The 13896-nt window shown below is 36.8% G+C and overlaps 1 protein-coding gene across 1 annotated transcript in view; it reads right to left on the bottom strand.

Annotated features, from left to right (window-relative positions):
• Positions 1 to 2691: 2691 nt before the first annotated feature.
• LOC150078245 (regulator of G protein signaling loco-like) overlaps positions 2692 to 13896 on the bottom strand; it is a 311630-nt gene continuing 300425 nt past the window's right edge. The window contains 1 exon segment of the mRNA XM_090384508.1: positions 2692 to 2867. Coding sequence (XP_090240634.1) covers positions 2692 to 2867 — 176 coding nt within the window.

Here is a 13896-nt window from a genome sequence, read left to right as displayed (position 1 = left end):
TGTTTGGGTAACACACTCCCACAAAGAGATTTTCACCTATAAAAATCAGTGCAAAGTACTCATTCAATTCATTAGTTATATCAGCTGGGTTGTCAGTGAACTTTTCAGAACCAAATATGATTTACTTTTTTTTTTTTCCTTGTGTAATTATACACATAAATATATTTTGTAACTTTTCTTTGTCTTTCAGCTAGCGATTTCAGTCAGTCTTTGTCATTCTAACCATTTCTGATACTATTATGAATCAACTTATAACTATTATAAACTGCAATATATGGCACTAGACCAGCATTTTCCAAACTGGGGTCCACAGACCAGTTCCACAGGGTCCCCAAAACGGACCCTCTGGAACTGGTCAAATTATTCATTCTATGTATAGCAGGAATTAATCATAAAGTTTTTATTATATATTTATGTAAAAATAAGAATAAAGTTGAATTTTATTTTCAGCAAATCCAGTAATCATATATATACAGGGTGTTTCAGTTAAACGTTTCAGAACTTCTAAGAGGGGTAGGGTACATCCTGACAACTCGAAATCATATAGCAATGTGGGGTCGGAAATGCTTTCCTGAAGCGGTGTTGTACACAGAAGCACCATAAAGAAAAGAGACCGTAAGTGAGAAATCGTTTTAATAATACATGAAAAGAAGCAAAAGGTACATGGATTAAAGTAAGTGTTCGAAGTTTCTTCCACGGGCTCCAATGCACGCCTCACATCTCCGACGCATGGACATTCGAACATTCTGGAATACTCCAGGCGAATTTCAAATTTCTTCGGCAGCTACTGCGATTCTTGCAACCAGCTCCTCAGCATTGTCAACAGGGGTGTCATAAACTAGCGATTTCATATGACCCCAGAAATAAAAATCAAGACATGATAGGTCGGGTGACCGAGCAGGCCAACGCATGGGACCACCACGTCCGATCCACTGTTGACCAAATGTGACATCCAGGTAGTTACGAACATCTCCGCTATAATGGGCAGGGGCTCCATCGTGTTGGAACCACATTGTCTGTTGCGTCAATGCAGAAATCTGTTCATCTCTCAAAAGTTGTGGCAATACTTGCTGCAGAAAGATCAAGTAGATAGGTCCGGTTAGACGACACGGTAACAGGTAAGGTCCGATGAGGTGATCTCCCATAATACCGGGCCATACATTGACCGAAAATCGAATCTGTGCTGCACAACGTCGTATTGCATGCGGGTTCTCGACCGCCCAGATATGGTCGTTATGTGTGTTGAAAATTCCTTCCCTTGTGAAGGATGCCTCATTGGAAAACAACACTTCAGCAGGAAAAAGGGGATTTGTAGCACATTTTCCAAGGTACCACTGTGCGAAAGCAATACGAGGTTGAAGAAACTTCGAACACTTACTTTAATCCATGTACCTTTTGCTTCTTTTCATGTATTATTAAAACGATTTCTCACTTACGGTCTCTTTTCTTTATGGTGCTTCTGTGTACAACACCGCTTCAGGAAAGCATTTCCGACCCCACATTGCTATATGATTTCGAGTTGTCAAGATGTACCCTACCCCTCTTAGAAGTTCTGAAACGTTTAACTGAAACACCCTGTATATATATGATTACTGGATTTGCATAATTTTTGCATAATAAAAGCTGTTTAAGTTATAAAGTAAAAAGTAGTTAACATTGTATTTTTTTTTTTTTTTTTTTTTTTTAAATATTCAGATTCATAATTTTTTGCAGCACGTGTAGAAACTATTTTCATTGGGTTATAGAATAGGATTTTACTATAGAATAACTGATTTTGTAAAGGGGAAAAATAACAATATATTTTTAAATTGATATTATTAATTAGAGATTAACCTGAAGTATGTAAATTTACCTTGTGAATTGCTTGTTAATATATTTGAAATTATTCTATCTCATTCATGAAATAGGTTTTTTTTAAAACTTTAAAGATTTTTTTTTAAAAAATCTTTATGTAACGTTATGTAAAATAATAATTTCACTTTCCACTTCCTTGAAAAAGGAGTGTGCGAGAGGCAATTGCCAGCAGTAGGTCAGCAATGGCTAAAAAGAAGTAAAACCTATACAACTTATACACTATACCGAAAAGTCCCGCTGGTCAGCTGTCTACAGCCATTGGCAAATTAATATTGCAAATATTTATCCAATTACCCCAACATTAAGCAAAACATGCAAAATAAAAATTATAATAAAACAATAAATGTGGGGAAGATAAATGCATCATTGGCTTTCTCACACTGCATCATCAGTCAGCCTAAGAGGCACGATAGAATGGAGTTGAAGTAATTAAAAAGGCTTGAATTAGCACATGTTAAATAACATGTCCTCTAACTAGAAGGGTAGGACACACTATGTAATGTAAAATTAAGGAAGAAATCGACAGTAGCACATGTATCCTTTAGTATTGATGAGAATTTTGTTGAGAAAAACTTTACAGCTAACTGAATATTATTATTGATAATATAAAAAATAACAAAAAAAAAAAAAAAAAAAATGTAGAAACTCAGTAGTTTAAGCTCAGTTACACAAAGATCTTTTAAAAATGGTAGATGCATAGGTTAAAGTTTTAAAAAAAAAATTATTTGATGAATGAGAAAACTTCAAATAGTGGACCAGTTATTTAATGACTAACTGGGTATTTTTAAATTATATTTATATATTCAGCCTTAGCAAAATTACCAGAACAAATTAGTTCTATACCTGCACAGAATGATCCAGATCTATAACCCCCAATTCATCAAACTGAAACTGTGATTTTCCTTTAAGAAGGTCTTCAAATATTTGATTTGTTATCTCTTCTAACTCTGACATTTCATGTGAATTCTGCAGCTGAATTCCTGGTGCTCCATAATCTTTTAATGAAGGGCAACCTAAGATTAATATAGCCTAGTGATAAATATTTTTGAATATAAAGAAATGGATTTTAAACAAACTGTTATATTTGAATAAAATAAGCCCTTCTTAACACAAAATAAAACTGAATACTATCTGGTGAAATAATCATTCAATATATTTAAGATTCCATTATTACTGTAGCTAATAAAATTTTATACTTTCTCAAAACTGAATTTAGTAGTTTACCATACATTTTCATTGCATAACCATTTAACCATGGAAAATAATTTAAAATAATAATTAACTTACCCTTTTAATGCAACTCTGAACATGTGGCAAAACTTAGTGTGTGTGTGTGTGTGTGTGAGAGAGAGAGAGAGAGAGAGAGAGAGAGAGAGAGAGAGAGAGAATGAATTAATTTAGTGAGTCTGAAGTTGAACTCTGAATGGATGCTGGCTCAACAACATACGTATTCTCATGGGGTTAAAGTAAACAGTACAATTCATAAGAAAATGGCCATGAGAATATGTGCAGAAAAAACCAGCAGCACAAACAAAATCCATGTGTGATAAAAGAAATGAACTAAGTTTGTATGAGAGAGATCATTAATTAATGTGAATTCTGTCTTCTGGATAGAATTAAAGAGTTTCTATAAAGATTTTTGTAATTAAGTCGGACCTCCCTTTAATGAATTTCTATATAGTGAAATTTTCTATGTAGCGAACTTTTTTGATTTCCCCCTGGTCATTATATTGGAAATAGTTTCCATATAATGAAGAAAATTTCCATATAACGAACTGATTTCGAGAGACCTGGTAAGCATTGTTTGCACTTCTGGCCTTTAGGCAATAGAGCTGATGCTGTAGAAAGCATGAATTAAGAGCTAAAAGGATTAAGCATTAATCCCTTTAACTTTTAATAGCTAAAGGCTTTAATTCCACAAATTAAGAGCTAAAACACTTTACAATTTAATGGTGACTGTAAAACCCTGCAGGAGGAAACTGGCCAACCATGGTGTGGGATAGAAAAAGATAGAAGCTTGTGAGAGGCATTTGCCAGCAGTGGGTCAGCAATGGCTAAAACGAAGTAAAACCTATACAACTTATACACTACTATGCTGAAAAGTCCCACTGGTCAGCTGTACAACCACTGGCAAAGATTAAGGCATATTCCCGACACAGGCATTAGTCAACCTATTTTCTACCGTAAGCATCCTATTAGAGAATTAGTATAGAGCGATTTTCCTTTATCTCGGAAATTCATCTGTCGTTTGGAAGAAATGAGTCATCCACACTTTCACTAAATTTCACCTGTCTCTGTTTACATGGTAGCTACAAGTGGTCCCTAATTTCAGTTTTGTTTTAAATGCTGTGCAAGTAATCTTACAGTGTCTAAGAGGAAATCCTCTTAGAGTGCAGTGTGAAAAAGTGAAAGTGCTTAATAGTAGGGCTTATAATACCGAGATTCCAGTCATTTTTTTTTTCAGGATTTGAAATACTGATTGGTTTTACGGTACTAATTTAAAAAATAATTGTTTTGATTTATTCACATAAAGTTATAAAATTGACAACAAAAAATCATTGATATTACAGTATGTGCAACAGAAACCTAGAAACGTCATGAAACTAAGACAAAAATCTTACAAATATATTTCTCTTAGTAAGTATAGTGTGTGTAGAAGTAAAGTACTTAAGGAATAATGAAAATATCATTACAGAAATATTTTCATTAGTGGGAGTAGGCCTGGTAGGGCACTTAAGAAATATGGTAAACAATGCCATGGCAGGTGTGGAAGGGTTAAAATTAAAAGCTTCCGAACAATAGTTTAATCCCTCTATTACACCACTACTTGAGGCACTTAGTGCATTTTAGGAAAGGGCATCGGTATGGAGCAGTTCAAATGTATTGTCGGCAGGTGATCTAGAGGTAAAAGATGAAAGAGTTTCGTCGTGTGGGAAAAACATTCGGTTTTTCCCACCAAAGGAAAAAGAGTGAAGAAGAATTTAAAGAATAACACCATGATTGGGTCAGGTTTAAATTAGATAGGCGGAGATACGTAAATGAAAAGGAAATAAATAAGGCTCTCGTGCCAAAAGAGTGGGTTGTGGTTGTTGTTCGGAGGAGTTGCAGACTTGCAGTGGTAGTTCTGGGTTCAGTTTGGGGTCCAGTTCTAGGAGTGTCCCACTATATAGTGAATAGTTCCGCCAGGCATGTTCCTGTGATAGAAGTTAATCTGGAAGCAGAGAAACAAGCCAGGCAGATAGTGTCCTGGCTTCTACTACTGCTGTGGTAATTTTCTTCAGTATTAACAGAAAACTGTTCCCGAAATAAGACAGTACTGGAAGAGCTATATGGCAGAATTCAACTAAGAAGAAAGACTTCACTGCACTCCGTGGAAGGAATCCCACTGTGAAAGAGAAGGTAAGTCCTCTGAACTATGTTTTATTTAAAAGGGTGCTTACATAAAACTGTAATTATTTTAAAGTAAGGATGAAGTTGAAGAGATTATGAGAAATTTACAGAAATGTTTAGTATTGAGTTGGTTTATTGGTTGAAGTTGTAACGAAAATTGATATTGCTAAATTGAGAGATAGATATATATGGAATTGTTAGTATTAAGTCAGCTTATGGATTGCTGTTGTGAAGAGAATTGATATTGCTGATTAAGAGAAATATGAGGAAGTGATTAAGATTGAATTAGTTTAGTGTTCGCTGCTGTAGAGAGAGAGAGAGAGAGAGAGAGAGAGAGAGAGAGAGAGAGAGAGAGAGAGAGAGAGAGAGAGAGAGAGAGAGAGTTGATATTTTGTTAATTGAGAGAACTTTTATAGAAATTATAGCATGTATTAACAGATTAAATGAGAAAAATGAACAGATTAGATGTAAATGAATACCAATTATGTATATACTTTTAAGTAGTTTTGTATGATAAATGACTTGTTTTATAATATTTGTTTCATTGCTCATGAGAAACTATGGGAAAATCCCTCAGCTCCTGCAAATTCTGATTTTTTAATGCAGTCAGGTAGCTTGTGGGTCTTAGTGCTTGAGGGGAGCTGCTGTACGAAAATCATAACAATGGCCACTCTCGGCAATACTAAGGTAAAAGGTAAAGTGCAGCCATTATCAACCCACTGCAGGATGGAAGCCTCCCCAACAATTCATGCTGAGGGAAGTGGACCATAATCTGCCATGCTGGTCCAGTGCGGGTTGGCAGATCGACCGTATTCAGCAGTCAGGGGCTTGAACCCCGGTCTACTCAAAGAGCATGTGCTACTGCACTCCCGCTCCTGACCACTTGGCTATGGAGGCCATTAGGTACAGGGAAATAAATATTAATAAATAACCCCCACATCTTAGATTTGGTTTCTTCACCAAGCTTAAACGTCAATCCCTTTCTTTCGTTAATATAGATATAGTGCCATAAAAAGTAAAAAAGAAAATAAGATTTTTTGAAGATAAGGGAATAAGGGGAGGGGAATAAACTGCAACTCGTCTACAACTATCTCAGTACAATAGCACCAACCAGCACAGAATCCAAAAGGACGTTTTCTGCCGCTAATTAATGTACCAAAATTAGATCCAGTTTAAATGATAACAATATTGATTGCTTATGTTTCTTAAGAGCTCACTTTATTCGGACAGGTAGTGTGGATGCTTAGACATCCAAATTTGCAGTTTCAATATGTATATTTTTTTGGGTTTAGAATAACTGTATGTTTAATATTTTTTTATTAGAATATTTATTATTGTAATAAAAGTTTGATTTAAAACATAAATTCAAGTAATTACTTGTTTTTTTTCCTTATTTTATTGCACCTAATTGTCATAGAAATTTATTAAGAAAAATGAGGGGGGGATGGAATACTGGTATTCCAGTTTCATAAATTAAAAATACTGGTATTGTGAGCCCTACTTAATAATGTAAATTGCAGCGTTAAAAAAACAAGAAATCACTTTAAAATTTGATGTCCCTGCCAGTAGTGTGTCAACCATTCTGAAAAACCCTGTTTTTGATGGCCCATAAGCTACTCTGGCTATATGCACCTATCCACTTATTGTATAAAAATATGAAAGTTTCGTAAAGTCAAAATTGATTAAAAAGTCCAGTTTGCTTAAGGAAGTTTAAAAATTTGGAAATATTTGCATTGGCTCCAATGAGATTCTCCAAAGTTATTGGTTTATCAAGATTAACCAGGAATAGCTGGGTTGAAATTCTGTCTTCTTTATAGTAGGGGCAGTCAGTGAGAATGTGTTTAATAGTCAGATTTATATTACAAAGTGGACACTGTGGTGGTTCATCCCGTGAGTAAATAAAGGTGGGTCGGATAAGTATGACCTATTTTTGCCCTTGAAAGGACTACTACTTCTCATCTTAATGTGAAGACACTGGACTGCCAAATTTTCGGATCATGTTTAAATTGAAAGCGTTTATTATTAGTCTGAGAGTGCCATATTGCTGCCCATTCTGACAGGCCTGCAGCCTGAATGGTTAATGGATAGTCTGATGGCAGAACAGGGATATTAGTTAAGTCTAAGGTAGTTGGATTTTTTGCAGTTTTATCAGCCAGTTCATTGCCCAAAATGCAGGAATGTGTTGGAATCCAACAGAAGGTGACCAGTTGATGGCATTCTTCAATTTATAGTAATATGCTTCTTATTTGGGCTAGAACAGGGTGAACTATATCTGAGGGATTACATAAATTGGGAAGATGTAGATGAAACAGTTTTTAAGTGGATGAAGTTGATTCGAGACCAAAACATGCCAATATCAGTGCTATTAATGAAAGAAAAGGCCATCTTTTCTGGGGCACAAAACATTCCAAGCTGTTTGTCTGGACAAATTTAAAGTGTCACAGCTTACTTGAAAAAGTTATTTCTGATGAAAGTGGAGTTGCAATCAAAGAAGACTACACATACCCATTGGATAGAAATAATTTTGAAAAAAAATTATGGAGGACTATGAGTACAAAGACATATTCAACGTTGATGAAACAGTTCTATATTTTAAATGTTTGCCGAACAAGACACTGGATGAAGTGTCTTCCAGACAAGACACTGACTTTTAAAGGTGATAAATGTTTAGGTGGTAAAAATAGTAAGGAGAGAATTACACTTTTGGTTGCAAATATGAAGCTTTTGGTAATAGGCACAAAAGTAAACAACCCTGATGTTTCAAAGGAGTAAAGTCGTTAGAGTTGGACTACAATTACAACAAAAAACGTTGAATGACAAGAGAAATTTCTGAGCAGTGGCGTTTAAATTTCAATAGAAAGATGAAAGAAAACAGAAAAATTGTTGTTTGTTTGTTATTTGGTTTTTAGGAGCATTAGCAACTAAGGCCATATTGCTCTGGGAATATGCGGTGGTCATTCCCTTGACCTTTCCGCATCCTTCGTATTTGGTGGTGACGGGCTCGAACCCCGGTCTAATCAAGAAGCGTGTGCTACGCACTACTGCTCCTTCCCACCTGGCTACGGAGGCGCCACCAGAAAAATCGTGTTGATTGTCGATAACTGCCCTTACCCACCTTCACTTGGTGATTTCGAAACTTATAAGTGTGAAGCTTGTTTTCTTCCTTCTGAATAATTTGTCTTAACTGCAGCCAATGGACCAGGGCATTATCAAGAATTTGAAAATGCACTACCAAAGGTGCACGCACACTGAAAAAAATTATACTGAGAATAGAAACCAACCAACCTATAGATTTGTGAATGTGCATATCAGAGTTGGCAAAAGTGTGGAGTCAAGGTGGGGGAAACAACGATTAAGAATTGTTTTGCAAAAGCAGGTTTTGCTAAAATGCTAATTAACAGAGATGAGAGGGATGAACTACTATAAGATATTGAGCAATCTTTGGAAGAGTTCCAAGCAAGGTTTGATCAGTGGAGAAATTGTTCTTGACGAATTTTTAGGAGTTGATAATGATGTCATAGTAGCTGAATATCCGAGTGACTAACATTTTGGATCGTATTTAAAGAACTACTGACAATATAGACAATGAGCTGGATGAAAATGAGGGCAATATTAAACCTTCCATACAAATGTTGGCAACATTTGAAACTTTGCGCTGAGGTCTTCAGTGGGAAGAAAATGTAACAGAAAATATATCTGAGTGTTTAAGGCTTAAATACTCAATTAAATAACCAAATATTTTACGACATAATTCTTAAAAGTGTACTAATATATACTGTGAACATCATGTAAGTAGTCATTTTTTTAATATGTATGTATTGTTGTTATTGTTATTTTGGTTTTTAGGAGCATTAGCAACTAAGGCCATATTGCTCCAGGCATAAGCGATGGTCATTCCCTGACCTTTCCACATCCTCCGTATTTGGTGGTCATGGGCTCGAACCCAAGTCTAATCAAGAAGCGTGTGCTATGCACTGCTGCTCCTGCCCAGCTGGCTATGGAGGCACCCATGTATGTATTAATAAATTGTTTGAAAATTTTATAAAATTTATTAATTCCAGCTTCTTTCCCATCTTTTACTATATTTCTGAATTTACAGTATTTTTCATCGATGAAAAGGTCACATTTCTTTATAAAGAAATTTCTGTATAAAGAATTTTTTCAAGGGAATGATTGATTTCGTTATATAGAGGTTCGACTGTACTTCCTTAAATATGGGAACAACATTCCATAATAGGATGGATTTGAACAGACTAACAGTTTCTCAGAGAGAAAAAAAAAAAAAAAAAAGAAAAGAAAAAGCCAGAAAGAAAAAATAAACTATATCTTTATATGGTTATTGCCAATAAAGGTAGAAAGTGTTAATACAAGGAAAGAATATACTCTGCTCTAGAAATCTGGTGAATATATATGTGGTGAATATATATGTAGTGAATATATATATATATATATATATATATACATATATATACATATACATACATATACACAGTGTGATTCACTACCAGTGCAACAAACTTGCAGGAGGTGTAGGGGGCACAAAGACGAATCGAAATCACATAGCATTGCAGGGTCCGAAATGCTTTCGTCATGTGGTAGAGGACGTTGAACGGGAGGTCGCGTGAACAGCGATCCCGCTGGAAGTCAGCATTTGCGAACCGTTTCTGTTGAAGAAACCAAGTAGCAAAAGTCCTCCGGAGTGGATAGTCTGCAGGCTCCAATGATTGGACGTGTTGCAGATGGTATGAACTCATTTGGTTTGTTGACAGTATCCTCCATACAGTGGATTGGGAAATACCCAATCGTTGGCCTATCGCTCGAGTACTCTGATTGCCTTCTGCAAGACGTAGGACATTCTCCTCATTGTCTGGTGTCCTCGTTGTTCGCTCTCGATTCATGGTACCTTTCATGAAACAACCAGTCTCACGTAACCTTCTGTGCACACGGGCAAAAATCTTAGAGTGAGGAGCACGCCTGTGCGTGAAACGTTCCTGGTACAAGCACAGAGCAGCACGCCCGTTACAGTCTGCATCTCCATACGCGAGGTGCATGTTGGCCAATTCAACATTTGAATACTCGTCCATCCTACTGCCTCGGGAACTGATTCACAAATGCTGACTTCCAGCAGGATCGCTGTTCACGCGACCTCCCGTTTAACGTCCTCTACCGCATGACGAAGGCATTTCGGACCCTGCAATGCTATATGATTCCGATTCGTCTTTGTGCCCCCTACACCTCCAGCAAGTTTGTCACACTGGTAGTGAATCACACTGTATGCAGTAGACTATTAAGTAGTAAGTAATTATAGTAGTATAATAGTAGTAGTATTACTATTAAGTAATAATGGTAGACTATTATTAGTAGCCTAATAAAGTCAACTAAGTTTCTATCCCCAATGAAATTACCTTGAAATTGGAATGGAAGTAATCAGTGATAGATAGTGGAATATGTTTGATGGTTAGGCACAAATTAGCTAAACCTGAAAGTAGCATTAAGTGCACTGCAATCTGCAAAACCATGCCAAGGATTTCGATTCAACGACAATTAATACACAAGAAAAATACAGTGGTGTAAGGTGATCGAGCTGAATAATTAGGCCCTCCAGGACTTCCTAAGAAGTTAAAGACAGTTAAAAGAGCTATGTGGCATTAGAGAGAAGTTACTATGAATAAAGAGATGGTTAAGAGTTATGAAGCAAAAGGTTGCTGTTTGTTTGTAGGCTTTATGGAACAAGGCCAAAATGTGCCTAACCATGGTGAAGAAAGCAAAAGGTAGCTATAAATGTCCACAGCTCTCCATGAATTAATATTATGAGTAGGGTACCAGATGGTTTGGTATTGGGGTTCCATACTGTTTTTAATATTTATTAATGATAACAATGTAGGTATTTCAGATTTAATGTCTAAGAAAGACAAACAGACAAAGATTAAAAATGCTGATAGCTTCTTTAATCTTAATGACATTAATGAGAGTAAGTGATAAGAAAAAGATCTAGGAATAATGTTATTGTCCTAACAAAGTTCTTTGAGCAGTGCAGACAGGCTGTCAGAGCAAATAATATTCTGTCAATGATGTCAGAAGCTTTGCCAATCTAGCAAATGCAGTGATTATCATATTGTATAAAACAATGGTTAAGCAAAATGTCTGGAATACTGCATAATTATGAGAGCTTCCTTGGACTCAGGGGAGGTACCCATAGACTGGAAATGTGCAAATATGACCCCAATTCACAAAGGAGGATCAAAGGATTCGATGTTGTTTGTTTTTTAGGAGCATTAGCAACTAAGGCCATATTGCTCCGTGAACATGCGGTGGTCATTCCTGACCTTTCCGCATCCTCCGTATTTGGTGGTGACGGGCTCGAACCCCGGTCTAATCAAGAAGCGTGTGCTACTCACTGCTGCTCCTTCCCACCTGGCTACGGAGGCGCCTCTAGGGGATCAAAGGCTGACACAAGTAATTATAGACCTGTGAGCTTAACTTCTGTTCCAGGAAAATTAATGGAGGCACTGGTTAAAGAAGCACTGCAGGATCATTTAGACAAGACTTCAGTTATAGCTCGGACACAGCATGGTTTTGATAAGGGGAAGTCTTGCCTGACCAATTTGATTGGATACTATGATGCAGTCACAAAAGAACTGGATGCAGGGAATAGCTTTGATATTATATACTTGGATCTTAGAAAGGCTTTTGATACTGTTGCACATGGAAGACTACTACACAAATTGGAGCAGTGTGACATTGGAGGCAAATTGCTGCTATGGATAAAGGGATGGTTGAGGGGGAGAAGACAGAGAGTGGTAATCAATGGACACTGCTCATCGTGGACTAATGTTATTAGTGGAGTCCCTCAGGGCTCAGTGTTGGGTCCATTATTGTTTTCTGTATTTATAAATGATATTGATGATGGTATATCAAGCTTAATGTCCAAGTTTGCAGACGATACAAAGGTTGGCAGGGTTGTCAAGGACACTACTGACACTATGCTGCTGCAACAGGATCTGGAAAGGTTGAGCAGATGGGCTGAGAGGTGGCAAATGAAGTTTAAAATTGACAAATGTAAAGTACTACACATGGGAAACAGCAACCCCAGAGCAACGTATTAACTCTGTGGTACTACACTGACAGTGGTAGAGAATGAAAGGGACTTGGGGGTGGTTGTGCAGGCAGATATGAAGTTCTCTGAGCAGTGCAGACGGGCTGCAAGAGTAGCTCATGGCGTATTGTCAATGATATACAGGAATTTTTCCAGCAGGGATAAGGAGGTGATTATTCCCTTGTATAAGGCAATGGTCAGACCACACCTAGAGTACTGTATGCAGATCTGGAGGCTTCATTTCAAGAAGGATGTAGAGCTGCTGGAACGAGTACAGAGAAGGGCAACAAAATTAGTGAATGGAACAAAGAGGTGCTCTTACGAAGAAAGGCTTAAGTTTTGCAAATTATAGCGTCTGGAGACTAGGCACCAGCGAGGTGATCTGATAGAGGTGTATAAAGCTTTGAATGGTTTAAGCATGCTCAATGCTGATGGAATTCTTCCTCTAGCTCAGAAAAAAATCACCTGAGAGGGCATAAATTCAAATTGAGGAAAGACAGATGTAGGATAGACGTGCGGAAATTTGCCTTTAGTGAGCAGGTGGTTGGTTGGTTGGTGGAACAGACTTCCATCCCTTGTAGTGGAGGTTGATAGCCTAAATAAGTTTAAGGCTCAGCTGGACAGGTATTTTGAACGAACAGAGGGGTGAAGTGGAAGTGGGGTTTTTTTGGCTGATGCTGCATAAGCTTGCTTTCTTGCATCAAATGCCTCTACTAATGCTAATGCTAATAGATTTGGAAACCTCATTTTATATAGGATGCAGATCTGTTGGATATAGTGCAAAGAGGATAAAAAGGGGACTCTTGCCCAGAAAGACTAAGGTTATATAGTCTTGGTAAGACTATAGAACCTTAGAATTGCAGAACATGGAAACTTAGCATCTGCACAGTAATCTAATTGATGTGTTTAAGGGATTTAAATGATTAAGTAAACTAAATGCTGATAGCATCTTTAATCTTTCTTGATGACAGCTATGCATAAGGAGAGTACAATTAAAAAGGATGGCTGCAGATATGTGTGCAGAATTTTTCCATCAACCAGAGAGGACCCACAAGCATTGTAAATTTGTGGTTCTAAATAAATTCATCTTGTTAGAAGAAATGGACAAACAAAATGGGCAAAATGTTTCTTTTTTGGCCATTTTGTAAACTTTGATTCTTTGTATCATTTTGCCAATACTAATACTCAAAAGTCATATCACAAATTCATCACTGAAAGCCTTTTCAAACTGGATAACATAAAATCCTGTTTCCCTGTATGTCCAACAGCTCTTCATCCCCCCCCCCACCAGAAGTGATGTAAATTATAATTCTATTTATAAAAATTTCAGCATTTAAAATGAAAATTATGCCATTCTCAGCTATTTTAGCATTTGCTGTGTACTATCATGATGCTCTTGCACTAACTTGCACTGACGCATACACTGGTGTTTTATGAACACCTGAAAGTGTTACTTCTTTTTGAAATCCCTGTATTTTTGAAAAATGTTAAGGTACTCTCAAAGCTTAATGTAATAGCCTAAAAGGTCTAACGCATGCACTGCAATAGCAAACTTA

Source organism: Mastigoproctus giganteus, chromosome 11, assembly GCF_048544385.1.
Source record: "Mastigoproctus giganteus isolate SK-2022 chromosome 11, ASM4854438v1, whole genome shotgun sequence".
NCBI lineage: Eukaryota > Metazoa > Arthropoda > Arachnida > Uropygi > Thelyphonidae > Mastigoproctus > Mastigoproctus giganteus.
Note: the sequence above shows the minus strand (reverse complement) of the source record. Positions and strands in the feature narration are given on the sequence as shown.